This window comes from Hippocampus bargibanti, linkage group LG03 (assembly GCF_051943395.1).
Source record: "Hippocampus bargibanti isolate YZ-2025 linkage group LG03, ASM5194339v1, whole genome shotgun sequence".
In the NCBI taxonomy this organism is placed as follows: domain Eukaryota; kingdom Metazoa; phylum Chordata; class Actinopteri; order Syngnathiformes; family Syngnathidae; genus Hippocampus; species Hippocampus bargibanti.
The window spans coordinates 13,527,820-13,546,172 of NC_142736.1; the positions used below are offsets into that span (position 1 = coordinate 13,527,820).

An 18,353-nucleotide genomic window follows, 5' to 3' on the forward strand; every position below is an offset into this window, starting at 1 on the left:
CAGTGGCTCTCAAAATGTTCTAACCCTATTTGTCTTCAGTTGGGTAAGAAACAGCACAAGCTTAGTCTCAATCTGCTTTCACAAGTGCAGACGAACATGAATCAACAGTGTGATGCTTTCTGGGTTGTTCAAGCTTGAACAAGTTTGCGACAAGCAAAACAAGAGCCACATTAAATAATATGCCATTACAAAGATTACACAATTTTTTAGTTAGTACGGGCAGCAATTTGGAGGGAATTGCATTCCAGAACAGCGTGTCCATTAAGTCCGAAAAAATGGGTTTAAATAACATAATGCTACAAACAAAACAATTGTATTCAAATTATACTAGTATTCTCAATAACATTTTCAATATGGTTTTAGGTCTGCATTGCCATTGATTTCAGTTCATGCATTTTCTCATTTATTGAATAAGTTCTCTATTAGGGTACCCCAGGAAAAAAAAAACACTCAAGGGGCGATGGCTTTGGTGGACATGAACTATGCTTAGAGTTACAGACTTCGCGGTCACCATGGCCATAATACAAAGAGGTGGTAGAAATATCTCCAGCCCATTTTTGGGTAAAATTCATACTATGCAGTCTAGTCCTTGAGACTGCAAACTGTACACGAGAGTGGAGCCTCCAAAGTAGAACACCCCAACCATTTAGCGCACTACTTAACAACCAATTTCTGTTCATTTAGGTGGCCTAATCTAGACAACACAATCGCTCAGATCAGGAAATGGCAGAGCCAGCTCTTCCTGTTCAGAAAACTGAGGTCTTTTGGAGTTCAAAGGTCAAATAATTTTTCATATCCTTTTATAACAGAAAATAGAAAGTGACATTGTTTTTATATATTCAACAGCCATGCAAGTGTAAAAAGAAGTTAACTGTAGAATTAAAAAATGAAATAAACAGTATTGTCCGGTGTATAAGACGCACCTAGAAGCCTTTTTTTTCTTCAAAAGAAGTGCCATATATACAGTGGCACCTTATATGTGAGGTAATAATGAGCCACAAGTCTCGCAAGGTCTCAGCAGCCACCAACTCCATAGAAGTACACTGCGGAACCCCAGCCTCTACTGTAACCTTATACAGACGCTCCCCTACTTACGAACATTCGCGTTAAAAACAATGGTACATACGAACATTTTTGTAGTAAAATGTAGTATTCTCTCCAGTAATGCCAGAGAGCAGGGGTACACGAAGTCATTCCTCGGGGCCGCTGTCCTGCATGTTTTGCAGCTCTCCCCGGGGGCAACACACCTGATTAAAATGAACAGGTTCAATGTCAAGCTTCCACAGAGGTTGTTGATTATCTGATCATTTGAATCAGAAGTGTAGCAACAGGGAGACTTGGCAATCTTGCAGAATAGCGGCCTTCCACGACCTGAGTTTGACACCTATGTCATAGAGAGTAAAGCACTTGTACTAACTGTGAACATACACAAATACATACAAAAGACCCACACATACTGCTGTCCAAACAGTGTTTGTTGACTGAAGGAGAAAAGAGCAGGAGATTGAAAGAAGGGCTCATCAGAAACAGGCCGCTACACTTATAAAGACAATGGGGAAGTCATTTATGGAAATAGCTTGACTCAATGCACTTAAAATGAGAAAGATATCACTATGATGCCGCTACATATAATTATTTTTAAAAATGTTATTTATTGTATTGAGCTTCACCATATACAAAAGTCATCACAAATGCTGTTCTTTGAAGATTCAAAAATGCCGTGGGAGGGAAAAAAACTATGTTTTCGATTTAAACAGAGTTTGGAAGCAAACACTGTGTGACAAGTTGGCTTGGGGCCTGTTTAAAAAGTCATTAGTGTGTGTGTTTGAGTTAAAGGAGGCTTCTAATAAAGTGGGGCCGCCATGTGCTATTTGCTTGTGTGCTACGTGGAGGTTTGTTAGTTAAGCAGGCAGAAAGGAAGGGTCAATATTTTCACAAGCAGCAGAGAGCTGACATGGCTTGATGAAGTGATTTCCCCACATTCTTATCAATTGCAAAAGTCTACAAGGTAGGACGGAAGTACTTTTGACAACAAACCAACAGCAAATATAAGTTTCCTTTTATCGTCAAAATAGCAGTTACGATGAGTGGTGCATTTAATCTATTCGTTCACTCAACTCTCCTTTTACATATACCTGGCAAAAAAAGCAGGCATAAAAAGTATACACAGCATCTAAAAATAAATCACAAACAGGCCACCTCAGAATTAATATATTTAATGCCACCGAAAGGAGCATTTTCCTGCCTGAAAAGAAGCAGAAAAAAAACTGACAGATCAATTTTAACAAAATGTACTTCACTATATACAACATTGATACTGGTCGTATAAATTTATAAATATATTTAACAAGTCTTGTAAAAACAAGAAAAACTCATTTGAACTAGTTTTTAACTAATGAATTTGTGTGGGAGTCTATTAAAGTTCATATTTGAATACAATAAAAATACAACACAAAATCTAGTTCTATATCCAGCACGTTGTGATGATATGACATTTAAAAATGTGACAAAACTGTAAAAAAAAAAAAATCATACAATTTAAAACATTTCTTCATTCTCCGTCAGGAAGGATGCCATTCTGTTACTCAGACCAAAAAAAAATCATTGTGGCTTCCTTCGCCTAGAGGACGGAAAAATATGATCATCAAAAATTCAGTAAATATACAATAATGTAAGATGAAAATCGAATATAATAGACCCATTTCAGTTGGATGTCAGCAAAAGCTTGATATACTACAACAAGCAACAAAACAAACGATGCTACTCCTCTGCTACGCAAACTGTGACAATGTAGCTCTTTTCGGTTGACGATGGCTCAAGCAGTGTACTCTGTATTTCTTTTTTTTTTTTTTGTAGGTCACACACTCGGTTATTTTGTCATCCCATAGGGATCCGAAAGTTACTTTCCATCTGGTAACATTAGTTAGTCGCCATGTTTGCTTACAAACTGAAAATGGGTCTTTAGGTATGGTAGTAATAGACAGAAAATGCCAATACGCACTTTTGATGACCACAGGCAGAACTTGTGCTTGCAACGGGAGCCTGTGAAGGACAAAATAGCAAGGATGACATTTATTGTGCGTTAACCACCATCAGGGGCTCTGTGCAAAAATTCAATCAAACAAATATTTGTTGATGTAAATTTTATTTAAAAAAAATTTAATATATGAAAGAATGTATTTAAATTCAATGCTTGAAATTATTTCATTATTGTGTTCATAAATTATGTGCAGCATTTTGATTGGCTGTGTGGGTAATATAGTTGGGATTTCAACATTTGGTTTACTGTGCCCTCTGCTGTTTCATTTAAGGATTGCATTGAGTAACGCATAGAAAAGTCGTGATCCTGAGTCGATTTAACACAAAACTGCTGCCCAAAATACAATACATACCTGATTTGTATCGCACATTCTCAACAACTGAAGGTGTGACAAAGCACTTAAAACAGTTAATATCAAGTAAGGTCATAAGCACAACACATAACACAAAAAATGGACAGTCTTGCAATCTGAAAAAAATTTTCCTCACACGTCAAAAAGTTCTGCGTCTAAGAACTGCAAGATGTATTACTTTTTTCGACAATTTCCTAAAATCGGGCTCAGAAGGCCAAACGGTGTGTGACCATGTGTATTTTGTACTAAGTGATTAGTGTTATATTCCATAAATGATACTCTTGGTATATGGCTTGCTAAATAAAAGGAAGTCATTGAACAGTTTTTGACTCACCAAATTTGTCTGAAATCAAAGAAAACATATGAGGAGCAGTTATCGTTATAAACCACATTTAGGATTTTAGCCACACAGTTCTTTAACTTTGTCCATAGTTTTTGCCCAGTAAAATCTATATGTTTCCTTCTGAGTAGTGCATGAACATAATACGACAGCTGACTATGAAAGATGTTCAGATCAGGGGTTTATGTTGAATTGCGATACCAATCATCACTGAGATCAACGTATACCGATTGGCTCTGGGTACAATTTGAATAATCAATTCGTCTGTCAATTCTTTTTATTAATTGATGAATGTTATTTAAAAAAAAAAAATCGAAATTTCCACTGCAGTGTGAAAGAAAGGGTGGCATTCTGAAAAAAGAAAAATGACCATACCCAGTTTTCTTGGTCCTCCACGTTATTCGGTGTTTCTGCAGAGCCTGACCTTCTCTTGCGACTGTAACAAGACAATATTTGGGTCTAATCAAGTTACCACAGCTGAAATTGTTGGGATGGTGATTGCACTACACCAAAGGTGCCCAACATTTTTTTTTGCCGCGGGCCACATTGTAATTACGGTTTCCTCTAGGAGCAGTTATTAATTTGGGGAAGCCATTAGAATGTTTAATCCCCTCCAAATATTACATTTAAAGCACACAACAAATTAATTAATAACTAGTTTTCAATTTAAAATGTAAAGTATTATTATGAATTTTAAAGTAAAAAATATTGACTGTTACTGTGGTTTACACGGGACAATTTGAAATGTTAGTTCGGAGCAAACATCGTGGCGCTTGACATATTGATTTGCTTTCGCGGGCTGAATAAAATGACGTGGTGGGCCAGGCCTTGACTTTGACACCTGTGTACTACACCAATGTAAAGGATGTGAACAAAGCATTTTAGTTATTTATTTTGCTGCGACACTAAATGTTCCTATTTGCCAGCGGCTGAGTATACTGTAACTGCTTTCCCCAACAGCTACAATTACTGCTCCATCGCAGAATTTCAAACTGGATAAATAACCCACAAGAATTTACAGACTGTAGAGAAATTTTTCAGAATTTCAGAAATAAACTAAAGTGGACAGCCAGCACATATTCCGCGCTATATCTTGGACCTGAGATTTTTTTCATACATTTCCAATTCAATTAAATTCAATTGTTTTTTATTTTTTCCAAAAAAACGCACTGCTCAGTTTTTTCAGATACATTTTCAGGTCTGACAGAAATTGAAATTATAAACACTGTTATTTTTGTTCAATCCCAGTGGATTGAACAAGGGCTATGTCTTGAAGATGTAGGCTCCAAAATAAAAGTGACAATAGTGGAAAAAAATAGAAGTAAGCAGTATTATTGTTATTCTTGTTTTTTTCCCCATGTCTTTAGCTCTAGGTCAACTTAATTGGTTTTAACCGTTTTTCTTTTTTTATTAAGTATTACTTGTGTGCATGATTTAAAAGAAAAAAAAACAATGTTGACTTCATATGTTAAAAAAATACATAATTCAATAAAAATCATCCAAAATTAAAATACACCAGAGGCCTGTGTGGATGTTCTAAAAATAACTCACCGATGATGGGACAAAGCGATTGCCTTGTGTTGTTAATGTAATAATTTGAAAATGTAAACACTGGCATATATTTCTAGAAATAAAGTGACACATGATGATACTGGCTCTTAAAAGTGATGTCAAAGATTTTGAATACATGCACAAAGATATTTTCATAATTTATTGTTGCATGTATGACAGTCACATTAAAGTGACATATTTTGTTGACGGCATGGTGTGCTACATTTAAGTTGCATCACAGAACAGACTGTGTTTCACTTTATAATCCTGTGTATTTTCAAAGCCACCAATGTTTCATATTTGGATCAATTTGGTCTCCTCTGTTGTGTAATAAATACGGATGGATGTTTCTGTCTTTATATCTATTGGTTGATCTTGGATAAAAATGTGTTGCCTGTTCAAGTAGTGTTAAAGTCTCCTCTTTCAGGTAGAACTGCCTCATGTCACAAAGAGGGTACAGCGAGTGCTGAAGAATGAATGACACTCTGTCTTTATGTTGTCATGTTATTTGTTATTTCGGTTTTATTTTTTTATTTTTTTTATTTCAAGATGGTGCCGCGAGAGTGGCTGCCTTTCCAGCAGCTCCTGTATCTTGTGTTTCTACTTGTTTATTTCCTTTCCTCTTCATAATTTGGCTGCTGTGTTACTTCCGGGTAGAGTGAACGCTAGCGCGAATGGCTGCCGCTGCTCACCCGCACAAAAAAAAAAAAAAAAAAAAAAAAAAAAAAAAAAAAGTTATTATCCCGTAAAGTGTGCTTGAGTTTTGAAAGGCGCTTAGAAATTAAATGTATAATTATTATTAGGACACAGGTGTCAAAGTCAAGGCCCAGGGGCCAAATCTGGCACGCCACATCATTTTATTCGGCCCGCAAAAGCAAATTAAACTTGAGAAATTCCATGATGATTGCAAAGAGGAGACTGTGCTGAGCGGTTGCGCCTTTCGGCAGCAGGAATATGCCAGTACTGTTTTTGAATGGGAGGAATGTCGGAGCCATTTGACTGTCATCGCTGGACAGCTCTGGGGCCATTGTGCTTTTTTGCGCCTGTAATGCGCCGCATCTTCACAGCCCTGTTTTGTTCAGCGGACAGGTTGGTGCTGTTGGACAGTCTGCGGTTGTTTGGATGGATGCATGGCCTGAGGAGCCCGCGATAAGAAAGCAGCGTCAGCGCAGAGGGCCGATGCGTATGTGGAACTGTCGCGGCTTGGAATTGAAGCGGATTTATGTGGGACAGGAGATGTGAGACCATGTATTTTCGTCAATGGATGCTACAGCTTCGTGTTTACTTTCAACATTTAGCTTGTAGTAGACGTACAAATTCCACCATGACGTCCCTGATGCACTGCTGACATGGATGCTTTGATCCTCTCCTCTTTTATCTAGAACTGCTTCATGTCATCAAAGAGGGTACAGCAAGTCCTGAAGAATGAATAACTCTGTGTCTTTGTGTCGTCATATTTGTTATTTTTGTGTGTTTTTCTCAAGATGGCGGTGCGTGAACACGCAGCGGCTCCCCTCTCCCGGCAAATTGGCGTTTTGATGTTTACTATGTTTGTTAAAGTCATTATAAGTGCCTTGCATGCTGGGTCCGAGAGGACAGTAATTTCATCTGTACTGTATGTCATGCATATTAGCATATTTGACAATAAAGCTGACTTTGACTAAAGTTTCAAATTGTCCCACGTAAACTACAATAGTCATTATTTTTTACTTAAAATATTTAAAGTACTTATTCATTAATTTGTTGTGCCCTCTATATGTAATATGTGGAGGGGATTAAACATTAAAATTGCTTCCTTAAATTCCTAACGGCCCCCCAAGAGGAAACTGTCACTACAATGTGGCCCGTGGCAAAAAAAAGGTGACACCCTTAATATAGGAGGTTCAACTGAAAGACAAGAATACCTTGGTGCACTTGTGCACTCCTGCCTTAACGTTTCAACATCTGTGAATTCCACAGCCTGGCCACCACTTCTGGTTTTAAAAACATTGCCCTATATGGGTAAAACAGAGAATGGCAGGATAAAATGACAGCAAAGAAGAAAGCCCAAAACAAATTCTGTCCTTCTAATACCTGCAATAACCAATATCTAAAATCAAATCAGTGAGTGAACCATCATCTTTTTACCTTGATTAACTTTGTTGCAATCTCCCCATCAGTGTCAAGCTCTTGATGCCTAAGCACATACTTGTGGCATTTAGACAGAGCTTTCTCACTTGGGGAAGACACTTGGATTGCATTGGGTATTATTGGCTGCATGACAGTGCCAAGGTCGACATTGGAAGTTGGCTTGTGGTCTACCCATTTCTCCCCACCTGCAGAGTGTGAACGTCTGTGCACTGGATTAATTTCCCGAGCCGGCTGACGATCCCAGCGTGAAAGAGAAAAACCAGGAAATTATTCAGATTTGTGAAAATTCATCTTGTATTTTTTTCCCCCAATCAACAGAGTGGGATGTTCAGGTGCTGCGAGAGTAAATGTATTACTGGAAGTCATGGCTGATAGGATTTTCTTTTGATTTGTTGAGTATGGTGCAGAGTACCATACACATTAACGGTACCAAAATCACTTCCGCAGCAAAAATTTAACCTGGAATGACATTAACTCATTCACTGCCAGACGATGTGCAAAGATGTGTCCACTCCAGTGCCAGGGTTTTTGGCATTTTCACTCAAGTTGCACGACCCACAGAATATTGTGTTTTACGACTACATAAACATACAATACAGCGATAGAAACCTTAGACTGTCTTCTTTAATCAGAAAAAAGAGTTAATGCTTAAGTTACATGGGTCTGGCGTGATCTGAGATTGAAACGGGGCCATCTGTACAAAATACAATACAAACATTATGATTTATATGGCGCTGTAACAAAGCACTAACATGGACAAAAGGCAAATGTTGCCCCCTCATGGAAGGGAAAAAACAGTGACCAGCGCTTTATCGGTAGCCCCCGCAAGATAAAAACAAAACCTGAATAAATTCGAGAATGGCAGCAAATGAGTTAAGTCCAAAGTAGACAAAATAAAATTCTACATATTTTTTGACTGGTCCAGCAATACACTTATCAAACACTGCATCTGAAAATACCCACCACAAGGAAAGTATCCCAGCAGTTTGTGAGTTGCCACGCAAAGACAAAGGAAAGTGAAACCGCATGCAATTTTAAAAAGGTCGTGTTTGTTCACAATGAGAACAATTTTAATTGAATTTGTATATTATTGCATACTGAAACAAACTGATTACAAAATGCAGTACAGCCCACTGAGGAAAGAAATCTACAAGCGTAACCCGTAACTACTCATAAAAGGCACTCAAGTCTACATTACTGACATGCAGGCTACACTAGAACCACAAAGCGTCTCTGCATGTCACACTGAAACAAAGCCACCGAAAGATGCAATTCTAGACTTATGGATGCTCATACACACGATGGCTGTCAATGTAAGAATAAGAAATCACACATCTGGGTGACTAGCACACACTAACCCGGATGCCTGCCTCTAGGTCTAGTCCACGGGCCAGAAGAGTCGCGGGGGCCTCGCTTTCTGAGGTGAAGCGTTGGCCTTTCCTGCGACTCGCTCTGCTGGCGTCCTGGCACATGGCGGGAGTCCGGCTCCTGCACTGAGGGGTTCCCGCTTGTCTATACTGGGAGGCTGAGTCTACAGGGCGTCTCTGCTCCCACTCAAAGATGGAGGTTGCTACTGAAGTGTAAGATGAAGTGGAGGTGGGGGAATTCTCCTGAACTGCCCTACTCTGAGCTTGGTTTTGATGGGAAGGAGTTTGTCGTAAATCCTGAAAAGTAATGAGGGAACAAGCCCAAAAGCATTGTGTGCGTTGAGAGAGTGAGAAATAAGCAGTGTCACATACAATATAAAAGCAGCAGCCATTCAAAGTCAAATAAAAGGTCTTTATGTGTTACAGCGGGGACTGCGACAGGGTCACATGACTGAATACTGCAGACTGATTGGCAGAATAAAGACATATCGCTCTGAGCTCCTTTGCATGCCGATTCATTGAATGAGGATTTCAGCACTTCCTCCTGATTTACAATCCGGGGACCATTCATTTTTGTTCAGGTCCATTTTGGAGACAGTACGATGAATCGTTAAAGTCAACAAGAATGATATTTAGTGGCCAAAGTTTGATGTTTGTTGATTTGAATGAATCGCTATCACTTACTGGAATGGGTGATGGCGAGGGAGACCTCTTTTGTCCAAAATGGCGATCTCGGTCCCTTGAGGGCCTTTCTGGTTTCTCTGGTCTGTGTGTGCTGCTGGTGCTCTCAGAAACGATCGCTTTGAGCTGCTTCAGTTTCTCATCCTTGACCCACAACTTGTTTTGCATCTCCAACTGTTTAGCATTCACACGTCTTTCCTGGACAGGCAAAGCGTAAAAGATCTCAAAGGACAGTGGCTTCAGGTAAATCCAATCATTGCATTGAGTCTTCTCAACAAAGGGGTAAAAAATATCCGCAATGAATCATTATTCATATTCTATCCACAAGAAAGGTTTTGAAATATCAAGGCTTTGATGAATAATTCCACTCACACACTCCTTCTCCCACTTGAGTTTGGTGTCTGTAACCATGCCCTGCATGCGCTGCTCCATTCGCCTCCTTTCCAACAGTTCCTGCTGAAGCTTTTGAGCACGCTCCTCCAACTCCTGCTCGAGTGAACGTTTGTCGTTCTCATATACGTTGGTTGTCTTTTGTAAGATATCAATCTGGAGAGCATAAATATTACAACAAATGAACCAACACCTTAAGAGATTTGCAACAGGTGTTTTAGCTATGACTTGAGTAATTTCATCTGTGCTGTATGTCATGCATATTAGCATATTTGACAATAAAGCTGACTTTGACTTTGACTTGAGTGATGCATGTCCAAGGTTGTTTTTGGCTTTCTGTAACTCTTCCTTCTTTTAGCATCTCTGCTGCAATCAGCTGATGACACCGTGTGAGGCTTGGCTCAATGGCAACTTCTCTCCCACAACCTCAACCCACAATTGATGAAGAACTAGATAGAGAACTAGATAGAGAAAGCACCTACAAGGGATCATTCCTCAAGATGGTGAAAGAAGCCTATGTTCCTCATCAAGTGTTTAATGCTGAGGAAACCGGACACTCCATTCCATCAAGCCATTAACGACCATCACAAAGGTAAATAAAATCACTTTATTGTACAGTACAGTTTATTTATTTAATCATAATACTATAGCACATTTATTATACATAAAATAAAGTATATTTTGTGCAGTTTTAAGGCTTAGAAAATTAGAAAGTAGAAAATTATGTTTTATGGGGACCTGGGAACGGATTATTCTCATTTTAATGGTTTTCTATGGGAAATTAATTTTTGGGATGCACACTTGTCGCCTTACACACTCGGTCTCGGAACCAATTAAGTTCGTAAGCCAAGGTCCCACTGTATTTCATTTATAAGCGCCTTTCAAAACTCTCAAGGTCACTTTACAATTAGAAGGCTATTGAGTGCAATTTCAGGATTAACCGAGAATTCAACAACAATTTGACAGGCTAACTTAACTCCTTCACTGCTAGACGATGTGCAAAAATGTGTCCACACCAGTGCCAGGGTCTTTGTCATTTTCAGTCACATTGCAGGACCAATAGAATATTAAGTTTTAGGACTACGTAAACATGCAATACAGCGTACAGTTGCTGGGTTGATAGCTTTTTGCATCAAGTGTACAGATGACTTGTGCGGGTTATTTGTGGAGCCTGATTGGATATTTTAACCTTCCAGTCTACACTCTGCTTTTGAACTATCAAAGTTGAAATGGGTCCAAATGTCACTGTTTTCTATCCATTTTCTCACCATTTCACTTGTTTTTTTTTGTTCTTTTTTGTTTGTTGCTCTGTCCTCTCCCTTTCGTGTGTGTGTGTTTTCTCACTCTGTCTTCCTGTCTCTTTAATGTTTAACTCCCTCCCCCCACTGCTGGGTTCTTGACCAATAACATGGCTTTAACCGAAGACGGCATTTTGTTTTTAGGAGAACGGCCTCACTCTCTCTCTGTCTGTAACCCCATCGCCCACTGCTGCGCTCTTCACCAATCATCAAAAAACTATACCGTAGAAGATACCTTATACTCCAGGGTCTTTGATTTTTTTTCTAGCCGTTCGATCTCTGTCTTTTGGGTGATGATAACTTTGTCCCTCTCGCACAGTTTGCTTTGCTGGTCTTGGACTAAGTTCTCCTTAACGCCAAGCTGACCATCAAACTGCTGAACCATAGTACTCAGCATTTTGGCTGCACAAGAAAGCACAAAGGGAGCTATTAAGAAACTGTGCTTGAAATTAGTTTTAATGCTACTTTGTAGGGAAAATACTGGCAGAACGAGTGAAAAGCAAACATAATAATTCAGAAATGGTATTCAGTTCCTTCTTTCATTGAATGCTGGTTGAATACTGTACCAGTTTTGTTGAACTGATCTGCCATTAACTGGCGGATACGATGCCTCCTCTCCAGAACCTCAATTAGGCATGGTAACGTCTGATCATCTCCTGGGTTCACTAACTCGCATGACGGCAGAGGTGGAAAGCTTTCAATGAGTTGATTGAGCAGAGCTGGATCATCTACCACAGAAAACGTGAAAGTGGCAAATGGGGAAATTGGTCAAGCAGTATTTGCAACTTCTCATCTACAGGGGAAAACAAAACGAAAAAAAGACGTCGAGCAATAGGGCATCATTTGGGTTGGTTATTTTTCTCAACATTGCAATCCCCCTTTTCAAGGTCCTCTAAACAAATATGTACTTTTTAATAAACACAAGAAATAAATTAAACAAATATAAAAACTGTATCAGATTTATTACGAATACATGTGTTGTTTTCATAGCTTAGACTTAACTTGGAACACAGTCAAATGAAGCAATTGATATGAAAGAGTTTCCTTTTAGGTTGTTAATTAAGTACCATAAAGCATCAACATTACTATTTATTATTTAGCGTTTTATCTGTGGTTTTATTGTTTTTGTTTTGATTGTCAAGTGTGCTTGAGTGTTGTGAAAGGTAAAGGTAAAATGTATTATTATTATGATATAGAAAGAAGGCTACTGCCCAAAATTGAAGCCAAGTTTACTCCTTGCAAACACACACACACACACACACACACACACACACACACACACACACACACACACACACACACACACACACACACACACACACACACACACACACACACACACACACACACACACACACACACACACACACACACACACACACACACACACACACACACTGAGATTTGAAAATTGCATACTACTGTACTGCATTTCAGTTCAGCCCTACTTACCAGCATTACCAGGAGCTCCTCGATCAGCAAGACGGTGTGACAGCTCATCTCTAAATGCCTGATTCCTTTGCCTACGCCCAGCCGCAAGGCCACAGATTGGCCTGTCAACCGGCCGCGCAACTTCCACCTCTTGCGTCATCTCCGCAAACCGCATTACGAGCTGTAGTGCCAAAGATAATGATTAAAAAACTTATTGAGATATACATTTTTGAGGCAGATGCAGATAATTCGAGAGACAGGTGGGAAAAGCCAAGTTGAAACAAGGATATGCTCATCCAGTGAAAAGTCTACCAAATCGCCTTTAAAACTATATATATATACAGTAAAGTCTCGTTATATCGATATTCAAGGGAGTCCGAAAAAATATTGATATAACCGGGACTATCGATATATCCGACCCTGTTTGCATGTAATTTTCTCCGTGCGTGCATAGAAATAGTATCGATATAACCGGGACTATCGATATATCCGATATCGATATAACGAGACTTTACTGTATATATATAAATTGTCATTCTTGTGAGTTGCTTCAATGGCATATAGTAAGAAAACGGATAAAGTTGCGAACATGCATTACCATGGTTTCCTCATAATCATCGGCTTTTGGATTAACACACACGATCATTTTCACTTTGCCCTCTCCATCAAAGTAATTCTTAAAAAGATGAGTCACTTTGGAGTCCCTGTATGGCACCATCTGGAGAAGGAGGGCATGCAAAAGTGGGAGAAAAAAAACATCAGCGTAAGCAATCTCGATTATTCTTATAAGTAGCAAAACAATTCGTGAAACAGTAAACACAAATAGTTGAGGACACCGACCTTATTTGTTCCACACATTTGGTTCTCTCGCAGAACTTCTATACATGTGCGCAGAGTCATCAACGACTGATTTATATTACCTGGTGGCAAGACACCAAGGACACATGAGGAGGAATTAGCTTATACTGTTAGACACTGACAAGGAAAAAAATAAGACTTACCTGCTTCACGCAGACGGCTTCCCTCTGCTCTTGTTCGACTAGTGCGCTCGCTACCTGCTAGGTCAACTAAACACAGCTGACTCACATTTATTTGGTTTTTGTCCTAAAATGAGATTTAACATCAACAGAAAGATGATGGCTTGACATGCCTTCTGTTTGGTCTGTATAAGACAACATCTATAATGGCCATCTCAGCAAAGGAAAGCTTGTTTTAAAGCTTGAATATAACATTTCTGAGTAGCTTTTGGAGTGGGACATTACCTGCAAAATGTGGTCGCCATCAGCATCAAGAGGTGCCTGAACTAGCTTTAAAGTGAAGACACTGTGGGAACGACTGGATTCACGGTTTAGTTGAGTGTTGGCAATCCTCCTTTTCTTTTGCCCTACAAGAAGCACTCAGTTCCATATTTTGCAATGCTCCACATATTTAAATCTACTATTGTGAACAATCTCAAAATAGACAACATGGAAATAACTTTAAAAAAATATAAAATGATGTGTGGGGATTTTTTAAATAAGATTTGTAACAACAAACTTGCAACCAGGCTCTTGTTTGAAAATTGAAGGGAATATTATAAGTATGGAGTTTTTTTATTGTTATTGACAGTCCACACAAGAGTCAAGTATATCAAGACAAAGGATATTAGCAAATTCTTCTCAATGACTATCACTGAATGTGTGTGCACTTCTGGAAAATTGCAAGTTAGAACAACACAAACAAAAAGCATCTGCAGGTCAAAAGGCATAGCCATAATCCAGTCCAATGAGAATACTTTGTGTGAATTTTCCTCACCTTTTTTAAACCATCATATATATAATGGTTGACTTGTTTAATTTACATTGACTGTATGTGCAGAGTACTTTATATACAGTAAAGTCTCGTTATATCGATATCGGATATATCGATAGTCCCGGTTATATCGATACTATTTCTATGCACGCACGGAGAAAATTACATGCAAACAGGGTCGGATATATCGATAGTCCCGGTTATATCGATATTTTTTCGGAAACCTTTGAATATCGATATAACGAGACTTTACTGTATTTATTACTGGTACTTTTGTTTACAGGTGAGAAATACATTTCATGAAACAATTTGTTTTTTATAATGTTTCTACTACATTAGCATAACTTCTTGATGGCAAACATAAATTTCTCACTTCACACAAATCCAGATTACACTGCTGCCATATTACAATTTCCCCCAAAAAATTGATACACTCATCTTAGCCCTTTTCTCAGATTCCAAGTACACATACTTTTAGAACCAAAAAAAAGTAGTTTCAAATGATGTCACGAGGAGCAATTGAGCTGATCTTCACTCACCCTTCCAGAAGACTTCAAATGCCTCCTCTGTAGATTTGACTTCAACTTCGGTGCAGCCGGCAACATACATGTTATGATTCTGATCTTCACGTAGAATTTTGGATTGAGGAGCTCTGAATGCGAAAGCAAACACAATCAAGCACAAAAAAAATGATAGTGGGACAATGACATTCATTTGACAGTGAAAGGTGAAAACTAAAAGTGTACACAAACACACAAAAATGAAAGCTTTAGGGGCACATATGCATAAAATCGGTGTCACTTAAAGGTGTGCCAATATGAAACCTCCTAACAAAAGAGAATGACCTTTCAGTGACTCAAATTTAAAGCAGAAAAAAAACGCTTCAATATACTGAGTCTATTTATTGTACAGGATACACATGGACCGTTCTGGAACATTTGCGCAACAGGAACTGTAGACGGCGTGCTGCTCTTGTAAGGGAAACAATATTTTTAAATATGATAAACAAACACATTCTTACTTTTGTCTGAAAGGATCAAAGGGAGCATCTTCGAGAAGATCGTAGATGTAGTTGTTATAGACCTCGACATAGGACACCAAGATGCTATAACAACAGTCTTCATCCACATTCTCAGCTTTACATGCCTCTCGGGGACTGATCATGTCTGCAAATTCTGGGTCTGCCTTCAGCCTAAACAGAAAAGAACATTGAAAGAAAGGAAATGAACTTTAGAAAAAGTACCTGCCAGGGAAATCAAACACAAAACGGAATGCCTTGCAGATTCGTACCTTGACGGTGTTTTGGGCACTGCAGGTTGAGTGTCTCGTTTCTGTCTCTCCAGGAGAGCATCAATGTCATTCTGGATGTCAATGCCATTTTTGTCATCTGGTTTGAACACCTACAGAAAGAAAATACTTATTGTTTCTTTGGCAGAAGAACTGAAACTAAAATAGAAGTTCCTAACATATCATATTACAATCCATCTATCTCTGGAAAAGGCTGAATACTGCAACTCATTAGCTGGTAGATGTATTTATTTGTTTCTTCTTACAAAGCGTTTGGCCTGAAAGGGGCCAATACTGTTGAAGAGCATGTCGAGGGAACGAGGGAGGAGTCCACCCTCTCCAGGCGAGCCAGTCATCGTGAACGTCTTACCGCTTCCTGTGACACCATATGTAAACAGCAGACCTTCGAGGAGGGTGGAAAGTACAAAATTAAATATGCAAACAAGGACCTCTTCAGAAGACCTATAAAGTAAAATAGTTTGGCCGTGTGAAGCAGCTTAAACTCTCACCATTTTTACACTGTATAAGGTCCTCCACTAGCGGCTTGGCGACTTCCTCAAACAACTCCATTTGAGTGTTATTAATGCCAAATACTTTTTTGAAGGAGTACTGAGTCTAAAATGTGGTCAACAAACAACAGACATAAGTTTTATGTAATGGGCAATGTCACAGTACTGAATACCAACAGAAAAATACTGATGATAAAGTAGATAAAGTACTCAGGAAACTGAGGTCTTTTGGAGTTCAGGGGTCACTCCTAAAGACTTTCTATGACTCTGTGGTGGCATCAGCCATCCACTATGGCATTGTCTGCTGGTCAGGCAGCATCACCACCCGGGACAGAAAAAGACTGGAGCGCCTTGTCAAGCGGGCCAGTTCTGTCGTGGGCTGTTCGCTGGACTCTCTAGAGGAGGTGGGCAACAGACGGACGCTAGCTAAACTAAAAGCTATGACGGACAGCCCCTCCCACCCCCTCCTGCCCACCCTGACAGCTCTGGGTAGCTCCTTTAGCCAGAGACTATTACACCCGCGCTGCAAGAAGGAGAGGTACCGCCGCTCGTTCCTACCTACTGCTGTCAGGCTTCACAATTCTCAATGATCACATGTGAAAAAAAAAAAACTGGACACTTGTAAATATGGGTTGTTGCAATATATCAAATGCATTTCTTGATTCTGCACTATGTACAGTTTTGTTTATGGAACGGATTTTGCACATCTACGGTTTTTGCACATCTACATTTGCACAGTATACAGTTGACATTTTTATTTTGTTATGCTTAGAATATCTTGTTTTCTATCCTTTCACCCCTACCCCAACCCCATCCCTTTTCAATTGCTGCTGTGGACTGCAAATTTCCCCATTGCGGGACGAATAAAGGTATTCTGATTCTGATTCTGAGACACTGCACAAAATCTTAGCCTGGTTCAAATAAGTCACTTCACACATACCTCTTTGAATTCTCCATTGCGGTTGGCTTTAAGGCCATCAGGAGCATGCAACTGAATAGTGGAGTTGCTGATCATTTCAACACAACATTCCTCATTCTCTGCTCCAAATGGACGGATACGACAATACACCTACAAATTAAACAACAGCACACATCTTCAAATTACTTTATCATATTGCAACCACAAAAACCGTTTGGTATTTTTTTCTTAAGTGCGATGACACTAAACCAAACTGCAGCTTATTGACTCAAGTTAAGACAAAGGCTATTATTGTCTTAGTATTACATGATTGGCTTAATGGGTGAATTGCAAATGTGTGGCATGCATTCTGTTGAACAGTGATCACAGTGTCTTTGATCAACAAAAAAAATAGCTTGTTTGCCGGTTAGTATATTTCAGAGATAAAATTCTCAACTCCACTGTACTAAAATCCCATTTTTAGTCACTAAATTATTTAAAAAAAAAATCACCTTCGTTGATTTCATTCGTTGTATTTGGATTTTTTTATTTGTTTCCTCCCAAAGGCAACATCAAGATAACAGCACTTGGGCTACACGGTGATCATGTTCACAAGTACTGTATTAATGTTACAATTATTTAAAGTGTGACAATGAACCAGTTATGAGTTGCGTTCACTTACGCCCACAGGATCTTTCTCAGCATGTGAAGCTTTTTTTATGCAAGGCTTGCGTGGAGTCTTGCATTTCCTGAAGAATACAAATGGAAAAACTTATATTGTTAAATTAATCTCGCTGGTGTCGACCAGAACAGAACAGAATATGACATACGTTTACGTGTGGCAGTTTTAGTTCACAGTGTTTTTACAACTACAAAGGCTACAATATATGGTGCCACTTGCATTAATAATGTCAGAGAAAATGTTAATTCTGAAAGACAAACGATTTCAAGCAACTCGCAAAGTCAGTTCAAATAAAATCCATTCAGACATTAAACACTGTTTCTATAATTAACTAACCCGTCCTTGTGCCGTTGGCTATTTAGATCGGCCTGACTCTATGGTGATCGAGCAAGCTTCGTTGTTTTAGACGGTGATTGAGAATGTTACACGCTGCGATTGCGTTATTGCCCAGGACACACGAAAACTGAAATTTGACTACATCTTACACGCAATATTCGTAAGAGAGAAGGCAAAGATGCATACCCTTGTCGATGCATTTTAATGCTGTTCAGCAGCTGCAAAGAAAGCTTCCACTAAAAGCGCCTCGTCTCAATTTTTGAAATTTTC

At 39.0% G+C, this 18,353-nt stretch overlaps 1 protein-coding gene across 4 annotated transcripts; it reads right to left on the reverse strand.

Moving 5' to 3' along the window:
* Positions 1–2,200: 2,200 nt before the first annotated feature.
* Positions 2,201–18,353, reverse strand: LOC148900397 (kinesin-like protein KIF23). Of its 4 annotated transcripts, XM_088992059.1 has the most exons (23): positions 18,270–18,353; positions 17,748–17,814; positions 17,108–17,236; positions 16,168–16,273; positions 15,925–16,061; positions 15,662–15,771; positions 15,393–15,563; positions 14,911–15,023; positions 13,843–13,964; positions 13,582–13,684; positions 13,421–13,500; positions 13,179–13,298; positions 12,602–12,761; positions 11,716–11,877; positions 11,385–11,551; positions 9,834–10,007; positions 9,465–9,659; positions 8,772–9,077; positions 7,411–7,644; positions 7,188–7,276; positions 4,108–4,168; positions 3,002–3,042; positions 2,201–2,620 (listed from the first exon to the last, which is right to left on the reverse strand). In XM_088992059.1, exons 1-23 carry the CDS (start codon positions 18,281–18,283, stop codon positions 2,602–2,604), a joined length of 2,880 nt encoding a protein of 959 aa, XP_088848185.1. In that variant the 5' UTR covers positions 18,284–18,353; the 3' UTR covers positions 2,201–2,601. The 4 variants fall into 4 exon arrangements, with proteins under 4 accessions (XP_088848185.1, XP_088848187.1, XP_088848186.1 ...); XM_088992061.1 differs by lacking the exon at positions 8,772–9,077; XM_088992060.1 differs by lacking the exon at positions 7,411–7,644.